The sequence below is a fragment of the Eriocheir sinensis genome, chromosome 49 (assembly GCF_024679095.1).
Source record: "Eriocheir sinensis breed Jianghai 21 chromosome 49, ASM2467909v1, whole genome shotgun sequence".
Lineage (NCBI taxonomy): Eukaryota > Metazoa > Arthropoda > Malacostraca > Decapoda > Varunidae > Eriocheir > Eriocheir sinensis.
Genome location: NC_066557.1, coordinates 4,896,103 through 4,922,489, shown reverse-complemented (window position 1 = coordinate 4,922,489; position 26,387 = coordinate 4,896,103). Strand labels below are relative to the sequence as shown.

Genomic DNA, 26,387 nt, shown 5'->3' with positions numbered 1-26,387 from the left:
TAATGATAATAATAATAGTTGAAATGGAAAACTATATATAATTAATTTTATTGTACATATTTCAATGAGCATTTTTCCCGCCTAAAAAGGATCACCATTCGCCAAGGCGCGTCATTTGAGCGGAGACAACCACTGTGTCGGGGCGTGCCGCTGGCCGCTCTGAAAGGCTGTCGGATTTTCATGGTGAGGGCGAAGAAAATATGAACCTCCAGTGACAATGAATTTAGAAAGCGAAGAAAAATGTGAACGAAGATTATGAAAGCACCTTAAGGGAACATATGCGAATTCATTATAGTGAGTACAAGAAAAGAATTGATTGATTGATAGTTTATTGTTACAAGTAAGGAAAAGAAAAAAAATGTGAGTTTGATTGCGAAGAAAAGATACATTTGATATCATAGTGGAGGCGACGGGAAGAGAACGTGATAGTGAACAGCGAAGAAAAAGTGAATGTGAAAATGACGAAAGTGAGGAAAATGCATAAATCAATAGTGAAGAAAGCGAAGAAAATGTGCAAATTGATAGTGAAGAAAGCAATGTGTAAATTGATACCTAGTGAAGAAAGAGAAGAAAATGTGTAAATTGATAGTGAAGAAAATGTGTAAATCGATAGTGAAGAAAGCAATGTGTAAATTGATACCTGGTGAAGAAAGAGAAGAAAATGTTTGAACTGATAGTGAAGAAAGCGAAAATGTGTAAATTGATAGTGAAGAAAGCGAAGAAAATGTGTAAATTGATAGTGAAGAAAGCAAAGAAAATGCCGAAATTGATAGTGAAGAAAGCAAAGAAAATGCCGAAATTGATAGTGAAGAAAGCAAAGAAAATGCCGAAATTGATAGTGAAGAAAGCAAAGAAAATGCCGAAATTGATAGTGAAGAAAGCAAAGAAAATGCCGAAATTGATAGTGAAGAAAGCAAAGAAAATGCCGAAATTGATAGTGAAGAAAGCAAAGAAAATGCCGAAATTGATAGTGAAGAAAGCAAAGAAAATGCCGAAATTGATAGTGAAGAAAGCAAAGAAAATGACGAAATTGATAGTGAAGAAAGCAAAGAAAATGCCGAAATTGATAGTGAAGAAAGCAAAGAAAATGACGAAATTGATAGTGAAGAAAGCAAAGAAAATGCCGAAATTGATAGTGAAGAAAGCAAAGAAAATGACGAAATTGATAGTGAAGAAAGCAAAGAAAATGCCGAAATTGATAGTGAAGAAAGCAAAGAAAATGCCTAAATTGATAGTGAAGAAAGCAAAGGAAATGATTGATTGATTGATAGTTTATTGCTGCGTGTAAATTGATAGTGAAAAAGCGAAGAAAATGTGTAAATTGATAGTGAAGAAAGAAGAAAGTGCCTAAACTGATAGTGAAGAAAGCAAGGAAAATATGTAAATTGATAGTGAAGAAAGCGAAGAAAATGTGTAAATTAATCTACTTAATTCTCCGCGGGACCGCTTTCCGGGTTTGACTCCCAGGGGTGGTCCATAATATTATACTGTAGCCAGCTCCAAACCTTTAGTAGCGCAAAATATTTTATAGTGGGGCAAAATATATAGTGGTGCCATTTTAACTTTGCTCATGTTTCCCCCGAAGCTCCACCTGATCCGAAACGAACAAGCGTGAAATGAGAAAGTATGAGGAAAGAAAATCGAAAAGCGGAAGAAAAAGATAGAAGAAAAAAGAGTATCAGGAAGTCTCAACGTGCGCGTGTCAGTGAAAACGAAAAAAAAAAAAAAAGAAGAAGAAAAGAAGAGGGAAGTGTGATAAGTTGAGGGTCACACACATAAAAAAAAGAGGAAAAAGTGGACCAAGGAGACTCAGTGTGCGTGTGTAGCAGTGAAAAGGAAGAGAGAAGCAAGAACAAAAAGAAGTGGATAGGGTCACGGTTGGTAGCTTATTATTAACCCGCTTCACACACACCACGGGCTGAAGCGTGGTTCAGGGTTAGCCCTCACACACCACCGCCAAATGAATGTGATAGGTGATTGTTGTCTGTGATGGTGAGGCTATGGTGATGATGGGGGGAGAGGAAGATATGATTGAATGTGTATTGTATGGTGCTAATAGGTAGGTAATGGTGGTGATGGATAGGCTATAGGGTGGTGATGGTGATGAGGACAGTGTGTATGGATGGATGGTTTGATGATGGGGATGGATAGACTATGGTGATAATGGTGATGGCGGGGGGAATGCATGAGACTGTTGATGGGTGATGGTGATAGTAAGAAGATAGTAATGACTGGGAGGTGAAGGATGGATGATGATAAAAAGTGAATGGTACAGTATAGTTTTGTTTATGCATATCTCTCTATCTCTCCTTTGCAGAAAACCAAGATCAAGAAGAAAACAGATCATTCCTTCTGTCTTTATTTATTTTTACATATAACAAGAAAACCCAGGGAAAGAAAAGAAACCATACCAGATAACACTTTTATTATATACTCTGATAATGTACATTTGTATATATTAATTCCCATTGTTTTGTGTATATTCTATTTTTTGTGTACTATATGTATGTTTAGGTATTGTTGACTGAGAAGGGAGGCTATATGAGTATGTATAGGGATAGGGATAGCTGTTGTGTGTGTGTGTGTGTGTGTGTGTGTGTGAGGGCATTCAGGGATCTCCTCACGAGCTTCCTGTGAGTTGTGTGTGTTGCGGGCCATCATCATCACCATCACCTTCATCATCACCACTAAGAAGACGACAAGAGTAAGTGCAAGTTGGATTGTTTAAATTTCATCACAGGGTATATATATTCATTTGTACTTCACCTTCAGCTCCTTAAGCCCCAGTCACACATTCACGACAATGACTCCCGGCGCCCTCCTGACATCAGACCACGCGCTGCCAGACGTACGTAACGACCATCGTAAGTCCATCCCCTTGAGTGCCGACCATAGCCGATGTCGAAACGACGTTGTTACGACGTCGTTGAGATGACACCCGATGGCCATAGCTTATTCACGACGGGTGACAGATATCGGGGAGGGCCCCGATTGTTTTGAAAATGTCCAAAACTGTCGGCGTGCGGCCCGACGGTGGGAGGCGTGGTCTGAGTCGGGAGAGCACCGGGAGTCAGTCGTGAATGTGTGACTCGGGCTTTAACTTCCTTCTGCTACTACTACTACCACCAATAAATATTTTTCATGTTTTTTTCATCCTTTTGATTTCCTCTTCTTACTATTACTACCTATACTATACTATATAACATTATTTCAGTTGTTATTTTCTTTCCTCACAGGTTCAAACAGGTTGTTGCATGCTATTAGTTTACTTGAATTATTGCTGTTTTCTCTATTACAGACACCACTATCATTATTATCATAGTCAAACTCTTAATTTTATTTATATTACAGGCACTGCTATCATTATTATCATTGTTATCTTATTTTCAGGTTTATGATCATCCGTTATAATTGCTCTATTGAATCTTGACATGCTTCTTTGACTATTTCTTGTTTCATTAATAAGAATGATATATTCAGTAACCTCCCAATCTTGAATGTTTAACCCCTTCACTACGGCCGGGCGAGAACAGCACCCCACCCCGTATCCAGGATAGCCGCGTGCGGCAAATTTCAAACATCGCTACTGATTGTAACAAGTTTTCAGCCATAAACTTAATATAGTTGCGGAGCACGCAAGGACGCAGTATACGCGTCCTCGTGTTGAAGGGGTTAATGAGATCTCTACTTGCAGTGTCTCTGTGTTGTGTCTTCAGTGACTCATACCTTTTACACCTTGATTTTTATACAGGTACAGGTACTATTCATTTATTAGCAGTGAAAAAAATTATAAATGCATACACTGTAATGACTTCTAGCTTAGCATAATGAAGAAGTGTATGACAATAAATAAAATCCTGCATTCTTATACAAAGGCAATAAGAATAATAAAAATTACAACTCTATATCTCAGTCCCAAAACACACATTGTAATAGACCATATTGGCTATCAGCTTGCCTCCTCTCTACATTTGGCCCCTTGCATGTGTGTCTGTGACAATGGCAATGCTTTACCCTGGACTTATCAGATATCAAGAGATGAGAAAAAAATTATATAAAATACAGTACCCTCTCGAGTTTTGCGCTCGCTTCGTTCTGAAGGTATAGTGCTAAACTCGAGGATCGCGAAACTCGAGGTATTGAAAACACTGAAAAAGCGCTTATCTGTTCCGGCCCGTGGAGATTTAAAAGTTTTTTTTTATACATGTGGGCTATGGCGCTGGTAGACTATCCATCCGGGCCTGATGGTCGGCCCCGAGCCCGTCATGGCGCAGACAACTGTTTATAATGGTGGCATTATAGTTGGCTCGTGCTGCCCCCAGGAGCTCACTTTTTTCCTCCTTTACTCCCTTGTTATCTCAAAATATGTAACTTGTAAGAAGGAAGAAAACAGGAAGAGAGAACGGGTCGTTTTAAGCCACAGATGAAGCCTTATGACTGGCTGAGCTCTAAAAACACGCTTGTGATTCGCTGGGAGTCCGATGACGCCATCGTCGGCGCCACTGTCAGCGGCCTCGCTGCCTTGGGGCAGTGTCACACTGGCCGTTTTCCTCTAACTGTTGTGGCTACTGGAAACGCCTGTGCGCCCATCCAAGAGTGAGTTGTCTTTTTTTTTTTACGTGTACGCCTATAGCGCCAGTAGGCTTACTTGAGGGGCCTGGATGGTGTTTGGCCCCAGCCCGTCATGGCGCAGGCAAGTGTTTATAGTGGTGCCATCTTCTCTTGGCTCATGCTGCCCCCCAGAACTCCTTCTTGATTCACTTGGACAGTTTCCTCTAGAGTCCGGCTGATGGGTGGTCTTCAGGACAGCATGTGGGTAGTTTTAAGCCACCGGTGGTGACTGAAAATCCCAGGTGGTAGCGTGGGGATTCAACCCGCGCCGCCCACCCACGGTGAATGTAGGCCCAGCACGCTACCACTCAGCCACTGTAACCTGGTGTCACACTGGGCATTTTTTCTTCCCACCGCTGGCGGTAGTTAGCAACCGCAAATCCAACTCTTCTGAGTGCGTTACACACAGTTGTTGTTGCCCGTATCCACATCCACAACGTAAACAAAGCACTTGCCCTGCATCGACATGGCGTCGTCTGCTAGTAAGCTGTCGCAGCCATTACCTGTTATGGACATGTTGCTGCCAGTTAAATGAAGGAAAGCTGTTGTGGTGTGGCGTGCCTGTGGTTCCTCTGTGCCACTTCATTGTCATCACAGACGTGAGCAGTTAACCCACCCATCTAGACTCTGATCACATAAACACAAAGATCACACACACACACGCACACACCAGACTCATCATGAACCATGACAGATGTTTCTCACAAACGAAAATGGCTTCGCCATTTCCTAGAGTGTATTAGAACTTATTTGGTGAGTGGTTCATACAAACCAAACATACCCAATGGCAAGAAGAGAGCAGTGTTAAAAACGACTGCTCTCCTTGCCAAGAGCTAGGTTTGGTTCATGTGAGCCACTCACCAAATACGTTCTAATACACTCAAGAAATGGTGAAGTCGTTTCTGTTTGTCAGAAACATATGCAGTGGTTCGTAATGAGTCTGGTGTATGTGTGTGTGTGTGTGTGTGTGTGTGTGTTGTTATTCGATCCATGTGTTTATGTGGTTGAGTCAAGATGGGTGGGTTGGCCGCACAAGCGCAGTGGTGACAATGAGAACTGGCATGGAGGAACCACAGGCATGCCACACCCACAACTGTTTCTTCCTTATATTTAACTGCAGCAACAAGTCCACAACTTGGGTAATGGCAGTACAAGCTGCGACAGCCCTTACTTTCCAATGTTGATACAGGGCAAGTGCTTTGTTTATGTTGTGGATATGGATACAGGCAACCGACCTTGGCCGTGTGTGATGCACACCAGGAAAAGTTGAAGTTGCCGGTTGCCCTAGCTGGCGCCAACGCAGTTTGAAGGAAAAGCCCTGTGTGACACCAGCTTACGGATAACTGTGAACTCGCTCCCGGTTGGGCGAGGGTGCGCCCGTAGCCCCAATGGTTAGACGAAAATGGCCATTGTGACACTGCCTTAAGGTAGTGAAGCCGCTGATAGGGTGAGCGTCGGCGATGACGTCATCGGACTCCCAGCGAATCACAAGAGTGTTTTCAGAACTGTCAGCCAATCGTAAGGCAGCCACCTTCAACTGCGGCTTCAAAACGACCCGTTCTCTCTCTCTCTCTTGCCATAGCCACAATGTTTGGAGGAAAACGTCCAGTGTGATATTACCTTTAAAGGTAGTGTGTGTGACACTGAGGGTAAGTAGACGTGACCCGTATGTGTCAAAGCAGCGCAAAACTCGGGGTGATAATGCGCGAAAGTCGGGATGGTAAGAATTTAGGACTAACCGCGGAACTCGGATAGTGCGAAACTCAAGATGGTACTGTAATCTTTGATCTTCATCTTATATTTAGTATGGTGCATGGGAGAAACAAGTGCTGGTAACTCAAAGCAGTGCCTCTGTTGCTCTCACCCTGCTGTGCGTCGACCAATCTCCCTCCACCATTATCCCCCTCTCTCTCCTCTCCTATGAATCACTAACTCAAACTCAATTCAGTTTTTTGGTCACATCAACATCCTCTATTACCTTATCTTCAGTATCAGTCATTATTGGATACATGAGATACAGTCACCTCTCGATTAACAAGAGTTTAAATAACGCATTTTTAATCTAACATGAATTAATATTTAAGGAGAAACGTTTAACTAACACGATATGTCTGATGAACACGAAGTTGCATCGATGACGCTATCAAGCGTGATGTCATCAATGAAACATTATTAATACATTAGTAGGTCACGGAAACAATAAAAACACACACTCCCACTCTACTCAAATTTGCTCCTCACCCGCCGCCACCGCCTCCCACTCCTCGCCTCACACCAGCCGCCTCACCTTCTCACCTGCCTCCCTCCTTCTTCTCGACACCCATGTTATTGGTGACAAAGACAACTCCCCAGTTAAAAGCTTAAAGAAAGAATTGCTACACCACACTTGCAAGTCACTGACACAACAAAAACACGTCCCTACACTCACCATCACCACCCTGTTGATGCGTCACCGGTCGCCACCACCATCCGCCGAACCCCCACCCTGCCCTCCCTCCTCCCTCCCCACCCTGTCCTTCCACCTCACAGGAGGTGGAAGGACGGGGTGAGGAGAGAGGAGGGAGAGCGGGGCGAGGACCCGGCAGACGACGACGATGACCAGCGACGCATCAACAAAGCGATGATAGTGAGTGCGAGGACGCGTCTTTGTTGTGTCAGCGACTCACAAATGCAATGCAGCAATTCTTTCTTTAGAAAACTCCAACTGATAGGAGTCATCCTTGTCACCAACAGCATGGGCAGTCAAAGGAAGAGGAAGGAGGCAAGCGAGGCGGAGTGGCGGAGGTGAAGGGAGCGCGGGGCGAGGAGGGACGGTGGCCGATGCAGGTGAAGAACAAATTTAAACAAAATGAGAACGTGTGCCCTTGCTGTTTCCGTGACCCACTAATGTATTAATAATGTTTTTTTAAGGTTAGAGTAACAAAATCCCCAAAATAGGCAGACTTTCCCAGAGTCCAGGAACGTAACCCCCCCTATTACCATTGTCTCCTATGGGGAAATTATGTTTAAATAACGCGGCATCTCCAGGAACGTAACCCTCTGCTAATCGAGAGGTGACTGTATATGGTGATGACCTATGCCAAAAATTTACATGCAAAACTAATGATTTCATTGTAAAAAATAATGCAAATTTATAGCAAACAAATCAAAACTCACCAGAAGTAAACTGTCCTCACATAACATAGAAATGAGGAAAAAATATGCACTTGTGCCCTCACATGACAACAAGGACGGTGGACTCTGCAGCTGCTGCCAAAAGATTGCTATCATTGGTGGCGGCAAGGTCCATTCCCCTCATTATTATGTGAGGGCCCAGTGCATATTTTTCCTCATTTGTACATATTATGAGGACATGAGGATGAAACTTTTATTTTTGGTGAGTTCTGATTTTTTTGCTACCAATTTTTCATTTTTTTGTTAAGCAGAAATTACTAGTCTGATACACACATGAAGTCAGTTTGGGTGGGGCTCGCTAGGAGCTACAGCACTGCCAAATCTAGCCTTCGGGGTAAGAACAACCATTGGAGTAGCTACCATCAAGCATGGAGGCGAGGAAGTGACATTGTGTCTTGATTGCTGACACGTTGGAAATAAAAAGTCACGTGTTATTGAGTTCATACAATTCTTTGCCATTATTTTAAAAAGCAACTTATGCATAGCACTATATAGACTTATAGGTGCTGTGCACCAGAGTAACTGTTCACACATTGCAACGGGGCTCTGGAGCCACTGTGCTCCCCCGTTGATACTGAAAGACCGTCTTTTTGTTTAATGCCATCTTTATGGTATGTTGGGGTGTGAATAAACGAATGAAAGTTTTCGATAAGTCATTCTATAGATTACCAGCTGTGGAAAAGATACGGGGATTGAAAGGAGAGAAAATAACATGAGAACGCTGAAGGCAGTGGCTGGCAGCCTGTCGACAGGTTGCCAGCCACTGTCCTCAGCATTCTTGTGTTATTTTTTCTCCTTTCAATCCCCCTATCTTTTCCACAGCTGGTAATCTGTAGAATGACTTATCGGGGAACTTGTTCTGCTTATTTCCACACCCAGGCATGCCACAAAAGGAAGAGGAAGCAGTACAAAGTGGAACAGATCAAAAGAAGGAGTAATTTGTTTTGTTGGTCCTCTGGAGCTCAGCCCGAGCTTGAACTTGACGAGATGTGCACGGCACCTGTTTAACCCTTAAACTGCTAAACGCTCGCAGCGAGTGGTAGCGTCACTTGCTGGTATTGCTAAATGCTCGCTGCAAGCTCCAGCCAGTTGCACTCAAATTTCCCGTGTATGAGAGTGTTCCAACAATATTTCTCATCCCACAGCATTGCCAATTCAGTGGGTTTCCACTAAATTTGGTGGAAAATCGTATCAGCCTAGCGCGTAAAATCTACGTACGAGTAACTGGTGGATGTTGTTGTCCAATATAGCGGCATTTTTGCATAGCTTGACCTAGCACCTGACTGATTTTTTGACCAAATAGTTGTAAATTTTGAAGTTAGCAATACTACCCTGCCAGCACCCCATCAAGAGATCTACGCTGACTATGCAGTTGCTCCAATATGGCCGACCGTCGCGCACGCACAGATGTAAGTGTTCACAGACAACATCCCCTGAACATGCCTGTACGTTCGCAAGAGAGGCATACATAACCGAATCTTATAGATCTGAGCCTCCTCTTTCCAATGGTGTTTTTGTTTTTTTGCTGTGAGTAATAGTTTTTGAGATACAGAGGTTAAAAGAGACCCCCCTCCCCCCATTGGGCTGCCAGAGTGCGCCTGGGGGGATAGTCGCCTCCCTCGCCCTGTGCAATGAAAGGGTTAATGTAAACAGAATATTAAATACACCATGTCAAATAATAAATAGCTGACATATGAGATGAAATGATGTATTGAGGGTGATGCGGCAGTGCTGTGGAGCAGCTTGAGCCCCACCCAAACTGACTTAGGTACAGACAAGGCCATTTCAAAATATAAGACCTGTTTCCCCTACTACAGTGTAGTATAATAAAATTTAAACTAAAAGTAAAGCTTGATAAGCTCACAGCCCTTTGTTTTCAGTAACATTATCATCATTACTATCAGCATCAGACAGGATGAACCCATGGAGGAGCTTGTGGTGGTGCTGGTGAGGGGGTACTGGGTAGGGAGGGGGGGTTTAGGAGCTGCCTGGAGCTCTATTAGGCACTCCAAGAGGTTGTAGTTGTTCTTCTGGATCAATGACAGGTTGTCCTCCACAGTGCCCCCAAAGTACTGTTTGAACACCTGAAAGTAAATAGCAGATTGAGGATAGGAATGGGATGGAGTGCTTTTGGTAAACATAATAATGTCAACCTGTCGCTCTCCCTGAAGAGAAAATGTACAATTAATTCCAGTTATGGTTGAGCAACTTGGCCCCTTACAAAATATTTAAGAGAAAGCCAAGAAGCTAACAAAGGGGAAGGGAGAGAAAAATGCTGGGTACGAAGCAAGCATCATGGATAAGCAAACTGACAAAGGATGAAGATATTTTAGTAACTACAAGAAATGGCCTTAGGCAAGTGTCATGTGCAATACTCATACCAGATGAACAACCAAATAGAGTGGTAACCTAGATTTTGTAGAAGTTAGGGCAGACAGAGGTCCAGGTGGAGAGATGAAATTAGAGCATTTGCCATAGCAGCATGAGTACACCAACATCAGACAGAGAAGTGGAAAATGTTTGGAAAGGCCTCTGTCCAGCAGTAGACCAGTAATGGCTGCAGATCATGATGATACATTAATATTCATTTGTAAACTTCAAAAGTAAAATTAAGGTGCAGAATTGGGTAGGATACAATTCCAAAGCTGCTCTGCTGCCGACTCACCTCCCCAATAGTTTGAATGCAGTCCATCCCTTCCTGTGTGAGGACACTGCTGCTGGTGCTGCTGCTGCTGCAAGATGAGGACACAACACTGTCCTCCAGCCTTGATGCAACTTTTCTTGCAACTTTTCTTGGTAGTGGTCTCTTAGTTTCTTGCACTTGTTGGCCACTTAACTCCCCCTCACTCTGGGGTTCGGAGGTGCTGCTGCTGACTTCATTTTCCATAGTTTCCCATGGGTATCTAGTGCTCTGATTTGGTGAAGTCATCTCTTTGTGGTTTTGTCTCTGCCTCCTCTGCAAACTCCATCCACTTGTGGTTTGGTCTTTCCTTATTGTTCTCGGTTTAGGTTGAGTTGCCTCTTGTCCTGCAGCCTGTCAGGTTGTGGTTCATGTCTTCTGATCTGCTTTCGACTTGCTGGAGGGTCTCTCTCCTTGAATGCCTCCTGTACTGACCTCTTGATTGCACCTGATGACTGCTTGTTGGATATCACAGTCTTGTTTAGCAGAGACTCTGGCACACAGGTGCTAGAGCCAGAGCTTGAAAGTAAGTGTGAGGTGTAATCACTCTCTAGCTTGGAGGAGAAGCTACTGGAGGAGTCTGTGCCACCTTGTTGGCCTGTAGGAAGACAAGATGTGTTTTGTATGTCAGATGGACTGTCACATGACTCATTTAAAATGGTGAGGTGTGAGGCTGCATCATAGTACACACTCTGGTCTGAGTCTGACGTGGACATGAGGGTGACGTCCTTCTGCCATCCAGCATTCAATGCCTCAGGCCACATAATTGTCAGGTTCACAGTGACCACCTGAACCATGGACTGCAGAAGCAATGGGTGTCTGAAAGGTTACTTTTCTTTGATGAAAGGCACTAGCCTTGTTTCTCGGTGTTGTAGATGAGTAGTAGCACCATGAATAGGCTTGACAGTTCCTGCCTTAATACCTTGTTGTCTATGAGCCAGTGTGTGAATGGACTTGGACTGTTTAGTAGGCTTTGCAGGTTGATGTACATCTCTTATCACAAAGGATGCAACCAAGCTCTGTGACTCAAATGAAAGCTCTTGAGTCATGCTTTGGGCAGGCTTTTTCTTGTGAAAGCTGTTGGTGCCACTACTGCTGGGAGGTTTAGCAGGCTGGTGTACAGCCTCGCTGCAATGGGTGCAAGGAAGTCTGGTGACATAAATGAAGCTTCCTGCATGGGAATGTTGCTACTGGTGCCTGGGTCAGATTTCTGTTGGTGCCTGCATTGGTGTGAAGGCTACTAGTACTGGTGCTGGTGCTGCTGCTGCTACTGCTGGTGCTGCTACTGCTACTGCTGTGCGCTACTGCTGGTGCTGCTACTGCTACTGGACTGAATATGAAGCACCCTTTTATAATTTGCACTTTATCTGCGCTCGGTGGCTGTTGACTATGGGAGCTCTGTGATAAGCTCAACTTGGATGTGATGCATCTCCTCTGAAAGATAGGGTGAAAAGTTTACTTTTAGACAGTAGGTAATGAGTACTGACTAATGATTATTGGAATTTTAATTCTGATGTGATTAATACAAGGAAGAGGAGGACTTATGATGACATAGTACTGAATGAACTATGAATCCTGGGACCAAACAGAGGGGGTGTATTTTCCGCTGACTTTTGTGTCATGGGGGGATCTCCCGAGAAAAACTTTACATTAAATGGGGTTAATAATGGAAGTTCTGTTACCTTTCTTGCTTTCTTCCTTGGTGGCCGCTGACTTGCTGCTAAAAATTCCTCAACCTCAGAACATGATGATATGTCACTGGCCTGAACAGAGGAGTGTGTAACTTTTGGAAGGTGGGGATGGGCGGTGTTTTGTGGCTCAGTGGGTGGGATGATGTCCTCTGACTGGATGGAGGGGACAGGTTGAACGTCACTTTGTATAAGGGAGGAAAATATGGAGGAGGAAGGGCTGGTCTGTCTTGGTATATCACTGGTGATCTGGGGCATGCTGGGTGGTGTTCTGAAACATACAGATATGAAGCATTAAAAAAGAAATTCAATGGTTATATAATGGGGGAGAGTAGGCATACAGCATATTACTGGTCACTGGAATGTATGATATTGGTGTATGTCTACTGGCTTTTTGTCATAACTTGAGTAACTGCTTACCAGCATAGTCATATCCCATATGCAAATATAATTTGTTAACTACTTTAATCAATGAATAAATGAAAGTGATTTTCTGGAGACTGTGTCATACTGATATGTGGCCAACTAACTTGGAAAATACAGTAATACCTCGGTTTACAAGCGCCTTAGTTTACGAGCGTTTTGATTTACGAGCAAAATTTTTTCACTAAAGATGCCTTGGTTTATGAGTGGCGAGTTGGTGTACGAGCATACTGTTCATACATGCTTCCCCTCAGTTGCCTGTGGAACTCAAGGTGTAAGTAGTCCTCATGCTACAGTAAGTAGTCACCACTCTACCAGTTTATAGAGTTATTTATCCATGTCAATAATATTAGTAAGACTTGGTTAAGTAATGAGTTGGAATTTCAAAGATCTTGCTGTGGGTAGAGCAACTGTTTTTTACGCAGTTCCTGAACTTCCTACCAAGCTTACTGCTAACTGCTAACTGTCCCCCAACAACAGCCTTCTCACAGTGTACCTGCAGCAGCTCCTATAGGCGATCGTTTACTGGAAACAGCAGTCATAGTTGAATGAAACATTCACAAAAGGTAAGAAGACGCAGTAGAGGTGACACTGGCCACTCATATAACTAACGTCCTTTTTTAGAACAAAGCGGACGTTCCCGGATGTTGGCGAGCGGTTCCACCACTTCCTTTTCCACGCTGCAACAATATATTCCGTCCAGTAAAGGTAAGGGATTATCGTTTTAAGGGGGGAGGTCCAGGGAGGGCGCGGCCCCCCTTGGTTAGCAGGGGGTCGAGGGGGGTGAAGCCCCCCCGTTAGCTGTCAGGTTATGTAAAGTTCAGTTGGAGTACTTTAAATATGCTCCCCCACCTAAATAACCCGATTTCCAACGGGTCCCCAAGATTGTTAGGGAAGGAGATTAGGCCTTTTCTTTACCTTTATATTTGCACCTTTCATATTATGGTTATGGACATGTATTCCATCCCTTAACTATAATATGGAGGTGTAATATTGTATTTTGGAGGCACGGAGTGATTCTCCACAATTACCGCATTGGTCACTCTTCAATTATAAAGACCCTTTCGTTCACAGTGTCCAGCTGACAGGACATTCCCCCTGGATAATGGCTTAGTGCGGCTTGGTCTTGGTCTCAGCTTGGGTGCATGGCTCATCTTTGCAAAACTTGCCAACACCACCGCAGACACCATTACAAAGGCAATCCCACGTCTGCTAATGGACCAACAACAACGCTGCATGATTAATGACTCTATTGTATGCAGGTGTGGCACAAGTATTTCAAATCTTACAACGGTCAGATATCAGTATTTTTTCAATGATTTTTCTTGGATTTATTTTTCAATCTTCAGCCAAATTTTTGCTAGATACTTAGGGTTTTTGGATAGTTGTGATTTTATTGTACTCATTATTGGCCTGGTTGTAAGTGCAAGCGGTCATAAGTCGCACACAGTAAACCCTTGCTTTTACAGACACAGATATAATGAATTATGGCTTTAGCAAACTTTTTGCCTTTCCAGTATGTGTGGGGGTTTACCAAACAAGTGCAGTAATTGTGGGGTTATGTTTGATGGTGGGCTGGTCGAGCATGTACATGCACATCGGTCAGCGTAACATTATGTCCAATGTGTAATTATTGATTTAATTTCTATGGGTGCAATATTTGTGATGACTCCATGAACGTAACTACACAAACTTTCATTTAATATAGTGAACAAGCTTTGTTATTTATGCAAATGGTCAGAAAAAGCAAACTTTCAGCTTGTAATGAACAAAGTTTGTTATATACAAAAAGTTTGGATTCCTCAGATACAACAGATTTTCGATATAATGTCAGCTCCTTCCCCCCAATTGGTTCGTTAAACTGAGGGTTTACTGCATGTCGCAACTTAAGGACCTGTAGATACACTGAAGTAGCCCAAGACAATGAATGTGTCATGCTGGCACAAGTCTTTGCTTTTTAAACTACCCTCCTGCGGATTCTATCCCTCTCTCCGTACCTTTATCTCCAGTTTCCTTTCCGGCCATTCTATCTCTGCTGTGGTAGACAGTCACTGTTCTTCCCCTAAACCTATCAACAGTGGTGTCCTGCAGGGCTTTGTCCTGTCTCCCACTTCTGATATTCATCAATGATCTTCTTTCCACAACAAACTGTCCTATCCACTCGTACGCCGATGAATTTACTTTGCATTATTCAACTTCTTTCAACAGAAGACCCTCCCAACAGGAATTACAAGACTCCAGACTGGAGGCTGCAGAACGCTTAACCTAAGACCTTGCTATCATTTCCAATTTTGCCAGAAGGAACCTGGTGTCCTTCAACGCCTCAAAAACTCAGTCTCCACCTACCAACTCAACTAAATCTTCCAAACACCTATCCGCTATTCTTCGGCAACACTCAGCTGTCACCTTCTTCTACACTAAACATCCTTAGTTTATAATTAACTCAAAATCTTAACTGGAAACTTCACATCTCTTACTAAATCAGCTTCTTTGAGACTGGGCATTCTGTATCGCTCTGCCAGTTCTTTTCCCCACACAGTTGCTATCCATATACAGGAGCCTTGTCCACCCTCGTATGGAGCATGCATCTCACGCAGGGGGGTGCTCCACACACAGCCTCTTGGACAGAGTAGAGTTTAAGGCTCACCCAGGTAGGCCTAACCCCACCACATAAAAAAGCACATTAAAAAAAAAAAAAAAAAAAAAAGCTAGTCAAGCCACATAAAGGTGTGGTTAATAAGAAGACCACCTCATGAAGGCAGGGTAGGTATTAGCTGCTGCTAGTTCCCAAAATATTGATATGTACAAAGTGTAGGAGTCAACCTATAGCCTAAATGGTTAGGGTACTGCCACTGTGATACACCTCAAACGTGCTCAAATCTCAGTACCTTAAACGCCTCTTTGCTTCATCCTTTTTAAATTTCTCCTTTTTCTCTTGCTGGGGCCAGACCTTATCGAGGTGTTCACCACTTCATAGACTACGGGGTCTGCTGATGGAGGCAGGATTCCCAGCAGTGCTCTGAGGGTATTACTCTTGTCTTATTATTACTATTACATACGATTATTATTATTATTATTATTATACTATTATGGCAAATATTGCACCATGGTGCCATGCTGCTCTAGCCATGTCAACCAATTAATGTAACTTCATCTAAATTGTAAACAAATCCTCATTTAAATGATAAAAGCACCATTGAATGCAAACACCAGTAAGGCACCCATATACTATCAGTCATGATTGAATTATTTCAATCGTGTGTGGGGCATGACTGAAGGATTGTGAAAATTAGTGAGCAAAATCTGACAACATGTGATTTTTTAGCTCAACCATGATAAAGATTGTGCGATATAGTCATCTGTCATCATCAGCAGCCATGGTGAGTGCAAGGGAGAGCTAGAAGTTTTGATGTGAGTTCATTGAACTATATAGATGTATGCCTGGGCTTTGAAGGTGAAAAAAGATACTTGAAAGGGAACTGTAAAAAAAAAAAAAAAAAAAAAAAAAACGAAGGAAATAACTATTTCTAATTCTTTCAGTAAGTTTTAGTGGGTAAAAATGTTTTGTTTTCTATGCCATAGCTTCTTCCATAACTTTTCTTCTTCCTTTGTTCACAGCCCTTATGGGCAAGGATGCTGGCAATGCAAGCAGCTGTCTAGTTCATGTTTACATACTTGATGAATCTGAAGACAACTGAAGATTACACAATCTCAGTACTATAGTCAGTTCACCCAAGTCTGAAGTGTGCATTATCATGTGCTGGCAACCTGCTGTCTCTTGGTGTGTCTGATTTCATGGATAATGTATGATAACGGTCGTCAGTTTCAATAATATGCAAGTAACAGAGCTGGGCACTTTCGATCATCAGTCCGATCGTCCGATCTGATTAGAACAACAATTGGCGATTGAATGCAAAGATTGATCATCTTTGTAAAGGTAATCGACTGTGAAGATCGGAACTTCATAAACTAACTTCCGATCATCAATCACATAAAAAAATGTAGTCAACGTTATCATGGCAACACCTGACTGCAGACATTTTGAAAACCTCACGACTCGCTTCTTACAATTATTTTTATACACATTGCTAAATAGTTACTTCAGTGAGCGTCTTTATTTATAATATTAAACGATAATTATTGATCGTTAATTTATTCAATCCTGCAAGGTATCGTGAATGCAATGGGCAGGTGCAAAGTCGCTTATTTGCTTGGTGGGACGGTCACACATCGCCATGACAGTGTGGTGGGCTGCAGTGGAGGACTTTCTGCTCACTCCAGTAACCGGAAGTCGCCTGCCTCAGTTGCAGTTATGCATTTTCTGCTGCAGTGTTACCACCCTTTAATGGCGGCAGCAGCAGTTCCTTTCGAAACTGACAGGACCTAATCTAAAAGGGGGGGCTTTAACCCCCCCACCTTCCTAAAAGGGGGGGAGCGTTGCCTCCCCTCGACCCCCCCTCCAACTCGTCGGGCGCCCCCCCGCACCAAGAGGAGGAGGAGGAGGAGGACGGAGGTCTTGCGAGACAGTGCAACATGCTGCCCAGACCACGGCACCAAACTTACGCCCATACCCTCCCATCCAAGAACTTATCTAACTTCTTCTTGAATGCATCTATCGTGGCGCCTCCACATGATTGATAAGTCTATTGCACTCATCCACCAATTCGCTGCTCTATGTCTTTGTTGAACCTGAACTTATCTAAATTAAACCCATTGCTACGTGTCCTACCCGGTTCACTTATAATCAAAACCTTATTGCTTATGTTCTTCTTGTAGCTCCCTTATTTATGGACCAATTTATTTTTTCAAAAAGCTATTCATCAGGAAGGAAAGGAGATTAATGATCACTATCGTTTATTTTTATACAATAGTAAAAAATATTTCCTAAATATCGATGATAAAATATTAAAAGAATTGACAAATATTTGTCAAGCATCTAAATCAACTTCAAACAAAAGTTAGAATGGCGAACATAATTTATTTTTCATACTTTCATAAACTAAATAAAAAAAAGGTAGATAAATGCATAAAATAAGAAGTTAAGATAGTTTTTTTTTCTTTTCTATGTCCTATATACCAAAAGAAAGAGGAAAAATAAAGATATTTATTAGCAAATAATTGTTATTACTTATTTGAAATTATTACTTAAAGAATGCCTAAAATAGTAGTTTCTTGTAAGTATTATTTAAAAAAAAAAGATAACAATATATTATAAGTTTTAATGATCGAATGAAGTGATCAGAACAGTAGTACTTGAAAATGATCGGATGATCGAATCGGATCAGTTGCCCAAAAGTGATCGGATGATTGGGATCGCAACAGCAAAAAGTGATCGTGCCCACCACTGGCAAGTAACAATAATATATACTGTCAATTATAGTCGATTTAGTTAAAATCATTAGTACTGTTGCAGACAGCTGTTTTGTTTAATATAAAGCTTGCCACTTTTCTCAGTGGCAGATAGTGCCAAGGATGTGCAATAATCATAATCATCGATATTGTAAATTAACAAAACAGCTTTCTGCAACAGCACTAATGATTTTTAACTCAAAATTGCTATAATTGATGGTATTTATTGTTATAGCCTGCATAACATTGATAATGACTTTAGTTCCTATGTGCTGGCTATCATACATCATCCATGAAATCGGACACATTGTGTGACAGCAGGTTGTTAGCACATGATAATACACACCTCAAACTTGGCTGAACTGACTATATTGCATGGCCTAAACCAATGATTTGTCAATGGGGCTTAGAGTTGTCAGCCAGTGAGTGTCACCACCGATCATGTCTGTGGGCCCATGAAGCTTGAACTCTATTGACAGAGGGAGTCTAAGGCTCTCTGTCTCATCAGCTCTCATCCTCTTACTGATAGTCTTCTACCTCTAAATTCCGTCAATGTTGCCTCTATCTTCTATCGATATTTTCACGCTGACTGCTTTTGAGCAGTCACTACCTCACACGATTTTCTAATCAAGCTCATCCCTATACTGTTCAAACCTTTATGTAAGAGTTAACCAGCATCTTCACTCTTTCATCCCTCACGCTGGTAAACTCTGGAACAATCTTCTTTCATCTGTATCTCCTCCCGAATTGACCTCTTTTGGCCACCTCAGTACTCTATTCAGGAGCAGTAGTAGCGGGCTTTTTTTTTCATAATTTTTTTCATGCCCTTGAACTGTCTTCTTTCTGGGGAAGAAAAAAAAAAAATTTAAATTACCAGTGTTTATCTGGAACTTGTAACAATTACATTTCAATACAATAAGTGATACTATTATTGATGAAAATGTAGTTGACCATTATTTATTTTTTTATTGGTAAACAAGGGTGTAAATGACCGCTGTAAGGTTGTCATTAAAATCTTTTTGCAACGAAAGCCTGCAAAATCAATCAGAATTGACTTTTAAACAATTATATTTATAATAAATATTTGTTAAGTATCTGCTTAGGTATATCAGTCTTGCTTTCGATGAAATTTCCACAAAAAAACCCAGTAGGGCGTCAATTGCTACCCCCCCAGGTGTTTATGTTCCATAAGGTTCCTGGACTTCACTTCTAGAATGTTACTTTCTGTGCTCAACTGACTGCTGGTTGTTGTGTGGGGTAAACCAAGACCTTAGGTGGACGTCTGCTGCTACCAGGAGGGTGGGCAAGTCAAAAGTGATGACATTATTTTAAGGTCAGAGATTGAGGGCAGAGTGTAACACTTGAGGCGGAAGCCATTATCCCCCGTGATCAAACAATGGTTCTGTCGATATGCTCGACGCCCTAATGTTTCTGATGAATTTCGTCGAAGGCGAGACTAATACACCCAGAACAGGTACTCAGCAAATAGTGTAATATAAATATTTTTTTTTTTAAATCCAGTTCTGCTTGATTTTGCAGGACTCTCATGCAAGAAAGATTTTTAATACGGAGAACCTTGCAACGGTCATATATTTTCTCTCGATTACCAATAAGTGAAACAACGAGAAAGATCAACTACATTTTTATCAACAATAGTTGTGTTGAAGTGTTTTTGTCCCCAAGAAACACAGGTAATTAATGATAATTGAAAGAATAGTTCAAGCTTCGTAGGCACACAGACATGATCAGTGGTGACACCTGATAAGGATGAATATACCCCATTACAACTGTGCAATCATTAAGAGGGGCAGTAGCTTAGTGGTCAGCATGTGGGTGTGGTCCTGGAGGTCCCAGGTCCAAGTCCCGGCAGCAGCTACAAGCTGACAATTTTCAGTCATTGTCGAGTGGCTTAAAACTACTTACATGCTGTCCTGAAGACCACCTATCAAACTGGACCCCAACGAAACTACAAGTGGAGTAAAATGAATTATAAGCATGAGCCAAACAAAATGATGGCACCATTATAAACACTTGCCTGCACCATGATCGGTTAGCCAACCAGCAGGCCTCATCAAGATAGCCAACTGGTGCAACAGGCTGAACGTAAAAAAAAAAAAAAATAAATAAATAAATAAATGTATGGCCAGCAATACACCCAGTCTTAAATTTTTATTATTAAAGTTATCATTGTTAGTAGTTGTGTAGTTCTTATTGTTTCTATACATTACTTTTCAGTGATGATGGTGATTCTACTGCTACTATTACTACTTGTTAATATTAATGAATATACTCACCCAAGGGGCTTTACTGGCTTTCCAGAGTGTATTGTTCTGTTTTCCTGCCTCTCCATGGTCTCCTTCCCTGGCACCAACACTAGAGCTTCAAATTAAAAGAATAATGACAAAAATTGTAAACATATGAGGGACACTATTTGTTAGCAGAGATTTCTAGTCACAGAGTGTAACAGGACATTATTTTATTTAAATATTACAGTAAAACCTCTTTAATGCAGCACCATTGGGCAAGAGCCATTACTGACCACCCTCAACACACACACACACACAAAGGTCACTACTTGTGTAAGAAAGGTGATGACTCCTCAGGAATTTTCTTCCATGTATAGGGTGAAATCTCCACCCCTAAGATGTTGATTACACAAGAATTACTCTTGGTTCACTCCAGTGGCTGACATTATTGTTTTTGATGAATTTTGAAGTCCCATTCATCACTGATAACTATTTGTCACAAAACTCATCTAAGATTTGAATAATGTTTTAGCAGTAATATGCTGTATCTTTGCTTTTTTCTTCTGTGCTGCCTGTAATGCTGGTGCGCTTTCATGAGGGACCTGGTGGATGGCCCCAGCCCATTTGTGGCACAGAATTTTATTCATAGTGGCTGCCATGATAGATACCTATTGCTTGACCCATGCTGCCTCCCGTCCCAAAACTTTGAGTAAAGTTTCCTAAACGTATTGTCTTTCAATCCACCAGATTCGAACAGTGACACTGGCGTGTCACATGGGGTGCGCTTATTTGGTGCTTTGTGGGCGCATCAAGCTGTGACAAGCATGTGCCTCTCATATTGCCTCCATGAGAATAATGACCTTTCTAAGGTCTCACATACTGTTGCACTTCTCTAGTTTTACCGCGATCACATGTGGGTGTTGACCCCTGGTTAGCAGTGGGAGTCAAGAGGTGAAGCCCTGCTAGAGGTTAGGTTACGAAAGTTCGGTTATAGTAATGTAAGCCCCCCAAAAAAAAAAGGCACATCATATATGTGGGGGCAGGGCACAGCCCCCTGTGGTTAGCAGGGGGGTCGAGGCTAGCTTATGTAAAGTTCAGTTACAGTAGTTTAAATACGCTCCCCCACCAAAACAATAATACTATTTTACGGCGCATCATACATGTTAGAACCAGGGGGGCAAAGCCTCCTTCACCCCCTGTTAGCTGTTAGGTTATAAAGTTTGGGAATTTCCTTACTTTTGAGACTACATGTCTTAACCATTTGGTGGCGGCAGTGTTGCCAACCCTAATTTGGCGGTGTGCACAATGCTTAGTTACACCCACTGTGAGACCAGGTCCACTACGCGGGTTATTTATTTATTTTTTTAGAACACGCACCTTTACCCAAAGGATTTTGTGGAGGTGTGAGCCGGGTATAGTATTAGGTAAAGGTGCGTGTCCTAAAAAAAAAATAACCACGCGTGGTGGACCTGGTCTCACATGCGTGGGCTAATCGCTAACTACACGTACCATCGCTAACCGGATCGTTGGCAACACTGCCACCGCCGCCAACACCAAAACAGGGCGCGTATGTATAATATGCCTTTTCACTACCTTTACCACTTTTTCTTTACTTTTAAGTTTTTCCGCCTTCATATTATGGTTAAGGGACATGTATTTCGTCCCTTAAGTATAATATGGAGGCGTAATATTGTATTTTGGAGGCGCGTAGTGAATCTCTACAATTACCCAAGGGTATTTTCCTTAATTTAAGGATTTTTCTTGGGAAATTTTGGAAGCCCATTTTTCAGTGATTTTGCCTTCCCCCCCAAAATCCCGGTTCGCCACAGGTCCCCAGGGTGGGGTGGTGGAGGGGGTAGAGCTGCTATTCCTAAGATTTACCAACAGATTTTAGACTGCGGTACAATAGGCTCATTCAGAAAACAAATACACACTCACTTGTCACCACAACACACCAACACTAACAATTGCACTTCATTCACTTCCCTCCCCTGCACACTGGGCAGTCAGGGCTCCCCCGTCCCCCCCAACAGCCAACACTAATATGCGTGTTATGCACCTATACTGGTGCCCTGCGCATTGATATCCAGACCCTTCTTTGAGACAGGTGAGAATTTCCTGGCTCGAGGATACCGTAAAGAGTGAGGCTTAACCGAAATAATACCTAAACTTTATCTTAGATACGCCAATATGCTAATAAGAACCTTACTGTACTCTGTTTTCTAAAAGGGTAGGTAACATCCTCCATTGTTTTGATGTCTGTGGAGTTGTGCAACATATCGCCAGGAAGTCCAGTTCGAGGGATTTAAAACGTACGGGAGCTGTTTGTTTACGTTTGGTGTCGGGCTGGCGCATGCGTGGCCGCTGGCGTCCTTGAAGGAGGAGGGAAGGGGCATGGAGGGGATAGGGGTGTGAAGGTGAGACGTTTAATGGAAAAAACAAAAACAAAAAAACAGCAACAGCACCATTATCTTTTCACTTCCAGTCCTCTCAACAAATTCATTTCACGTCCCATTTCAATCAGAAACGCGTGCAGCATTGTTGCTCTCTGTTAACTGTTATATACTTCTCACATTCTAACACAGTACGTGGTTCCTAACCTTTTTTTTTTTTTCAGGCGACCCCAATCATGCACCTCTAGACATGACCGCGACCCCAGTAATTTAGTTTTATATGTGTTATTTTAACAGTAACACCATGTTTGATATTTTGAGGTCTTATGACCCCAGGAAAAGGCTTATGACCCCACATGGGGGAAAGGGGATTCTAATTAATAGCATCTTCCATTTGACACAAAACCCGGAACCAGGTTCGGGGATAAACCCAGACCCATGTCCGGGTTTTCGCGCCGTAAATGGAACGCATTTAGGCAGATATGTAAACAAACATTCTTCCTCTTCTTCTTTTGACCTGTCCTCCTCCTCTCGGGCGTCTCTCTCCTGTTTATTCACACACTTTTCCTTTCAATTGTGCTGTGTAGCTTAATTTTTCTTCACTGCAATATACTATCACAACTTTTCAGTTTGTTGCTGGAATAACTTACTGACATTGCTTATCCGTGCACTTATTCAAGCATTTGTGCCATTTTTTCCCAGCACTGCATCTCCATCCAACACGTACCGTGCGATGGCCCCGTTGTCCTCCTCCAGCCTCTTAGCCCACTCCTCCCTGGTGCTACTAATAACTCCCCTCTCTGCCTCTCATAGTTGCTGCATTTTACTATTGGGTGTTCCACTGATTCTTTCTCTCCTGTCCTACAGCTACAGTTCTGGTTTCCCCCTTCCCTATTCCTGCCATTTAGCTGCGGGGTTCTCGTTCTTGCTTTAAACATCAGCTTGCTCCCCCAGTCTCCTACATGCCAGTCTACTCCCTCTAGGAGAATAGGTGGTGAAGGGAATGGAGGGGCAGTAAGGAGGAGGAGAAGGGATGGTGAAGGGAAGGGAGGGGGAAGTGACGGAAGAGGAGAATAGGTGGTGAAGGGAATGGAGGGGGCAGTAGGTGAAGAGGAGAGTGGATGGTGAAGGGAAGGGAGGGGGAAGTGACTGAAGAGGAGAATAGATGATGAAGGGAAGGGAGGGGGCAGTGAGTGAAGATGAGAATGGATGGTGAAGGGAAGGGAGTGAAGAGGAGAATAGATGATGAAGGGAAGGGAGGGTGCAGGAGTGAAGATGAGAATGGATGGTGAAGGGAAGGGAGGGGCAGTGAGTGAAGATGAGAATGGATGGTGAAGGGAAGGGAGGGGGAAGTGAGTGAAGAGGAGAATAGATGATGAAGGGAAGGGAGGGGCAGGAGGAAGAGAAGAATGGATAGTGAAGGGAAGGAGGAGCGAGTTGGTGAGGAGGAGAATGGATAGTGAAGGGAAGGGATGAGTGAGTTGATGAGGAGAATGGATGGTGAAGGAAAGGGGGAGCAGTGAATGAGGAAGAAAATGGATGGTGAAGGGAAGGGAGGGGTGAGGAGGAAATGGATGGGAAGGAAAGAGGGTAGTGAATAGGGAGGAGAGTGGATGGGGAGGTGAGGGAAGGGGAGTGGATGGGGAACGGAAGTGGGGCAGTGAATGAGGAGGAGGATGGATGGGGAAGGGAAGTGGAGGAAGGATGCTCCCTCACGTGGTGGGGTCGCCGAGCACGTTCTTTGTGTGTAAACAAAAACAAACACATGAATCGGTTGGGTAAGGAGTTCTTAATGTGTTGTATTGCATGGTATTTACTTATTTATTTTATCATATTTCTTATTCTACAGCGTCCCTTCAAGATTCAGTGCAATACGACTGTTTAATTAAACTCGACCGCCACTTCCACCACCTTTTAAAGACGTCTCACCTGGTGCCATCACCTTTAATTACTTCCACAAGAATAACTGATTTTGGTCAGAGTGGTGTCTTAATTGAAGCTCTCCTTCGTCAGCATGTCCATTCTATTAGCCTCCTGAGTTTTCATGCAGGAATTGAACTTAATAGGCTTTAACTATTCTCATTAAAAATGCCAGTCAAGTAAAACAACCCATGATATGAATATTGCTGTTTCATTGTGATGGCCCTGAAGCCTCGCACATAGCTGCAGTAAGTTTTAAGTGAGCTATGAATACCCAAATGACATCATTCAACCCTCAAACTGTTAGGTAAGCTGGCTTGTCTCATTACTCGGCATTTCGTTACGTTGTGTTGGCATTGCTGTCCCAAAACTAATTAAGTTTGGTGTTACATTATTTACCTCTGGCCATGGATTGAGTATTTTGCGAGCTGGTGTAGCATTCTTCCATATGACCCGTATTAACATGCCGTTCGATGATGTTGCATTGTTTCTCACTGACTCTAGTTCCAAAATGACATCTATCTTATATATTACGGAGTTTATCTCACTAGTCACCTTGTTATGTTTCTGCCTGACACAGTGTATTCATAGTAATTAATGAGCATCAGGTATGCCTTCATCCAATTCATCTGACTTACCAGGACCTTGAGGTTGGATTTCTGAGGGTATTTAAGGCTTGTGTTTTACAGAAGTCTTCCAGTAAGTGTAATCTGGATGCTACCCCATCCACGAGCCCTCCAGTTCATTCTGCATGCCATCGGGTACCACAGCGGTCTCATTACCACTATTGTACCTGTCACCGATGAAATCCCAAGATGCGTTTCTCAGCGAGGATACCCTGAAGGCGTTGAACCTGAAGAAATCAGTTTCATTAATCGTTTGGTTGTTAAAATACAGCAGGAAGGGCTGCGTGGCGCCCTCATTGTATATAGTAACGAGGTTTGTCGTCCTGAAGATGGAGAACCAAGTGAACTCGTTCAAGCTGAGGTCCACCGACTCCTGGGTGACCACAGAGACCCGATCCTCACCAGATTAGCTGCCATTTGACTTTCCCCTTGTACTCTTTTTACGGCCAATGATATATTGATGCCCTGCTGGTCGACGGGTGGATCAGGTTGATGTGGACGTCGCCATCTGCCTCCACGCCGAAGATGGTGAGCGATGACTCCCAGGTGGGCAGGCGGAACAAGGGGAGGTGCCCTGAGGTGTGGAAGATGCTCGTTACCACGAAGGGTCTGATGGGATGGATGGATGCCCTCTTCACCGCCTTCGCCGTCCCCGCCACCAGAGCCGTCACCACCCAGGGCCACAAGAGGGCAATAGTGCATATAATGGAAGATATGATGAAATAATCTCTTCAAACTAAGTAAACCAAGTAGATAAAATAATTATGTCACTGCTACAGCTTTACCACGACAATCTACGGCTACAAGCGGGCCATAAGTGCATATATGCACGTGAAGATGGGAATAACATCCTTTCAAACGAAAAGTAAATCAATTAATGAGACAGATTATTGGTCAGTGCTCCTGCTGCAGTACAACCACCACCCACAACCACAGCCCCTGGGTAAAATGTAGCTAAAGCAAACACGTACTGATGATATACGTTTCACACGTAGGCTACAACACTCCGACGCGCAGTTTAAAGGTCCAATGGCTCAGGACCAAAGGATCCTGCAATGGCTTAAACACAGAATGGGGCGTCTGCCGGGCGGACCCCATACACTGGTATTTAATCTTGTTTTCGCCTGAGCGCGGGCAGTATAGGTGTCGTGTTTTTCCGCGTCCTCCTATTTCTGGCCGTCCGTTTTGTCTACAAACCAATAGGCGGATTGCTATGAACACGGGTCCGTGTACGCAGCTAGTCGAGTAAGACAATTTTGTTTTTAGAAAATAGCAAG

At 43.0% G+C, this 26,387-nt stretch overlaps 1 protein-coding gene across 1 annotated transcript; it reads right to left on the bottom strand.

Moving 5' to 3' along the window:
- Nucleotides 1-1,568: 1,568 nt before the first annotated feature.
- Nucleotides 1,569-10,756, bottom strand: LOC126981622 (uncharacterized). Its single transcript, XM_050833059.1, has 3 exons — nucleotides 10,451-10,756; nucleotides 9,707-9,869; nucleotides 1,569-1,591 (listed from the first exon to the last, which is right to left on the bottom strand). Exons 1-3 carry the CDS (start codon nucleotides 10,712-10,714, stop codon nucleotides 1,569-1,571), a joined length of 450 nt encoding a protein of 149 aa, XP_050689016.1. The 5' UTR covers nucleotides 10,715-10,756.
- Between the last annotated feature and the right edge of the window lie 15,631 nt (nucleotides 10,757-26,387).

What these genes read in the sequence shown, in the direction of transcription:
- LOC126981622 (XM_050833059.1), bottom strand. Translation starts at nt 10,714, where the DNA reads ATGACTTCACCAAATCAGAGCACTAGATACCCATGGGAAACTATGGAA. An exon ending in GCATTCAAACTATTGGGGAG is followed by an intron (nt 9,870 to 10,450) that starts GTGAGTCGGCAG and finishes ATTTACTTTCAG; the next exon opens with GTGTTCAAACAGTACTTTGG. An exon ending in CACCACAAGCTCCTCCATGG is followed by an intron (nt 1,592 to 9,706) that starts GTTCATCCTGTC and finishes GTTTCGGATCAG; the next exon opens with GTGGAGCTTCGGGGGAAACA.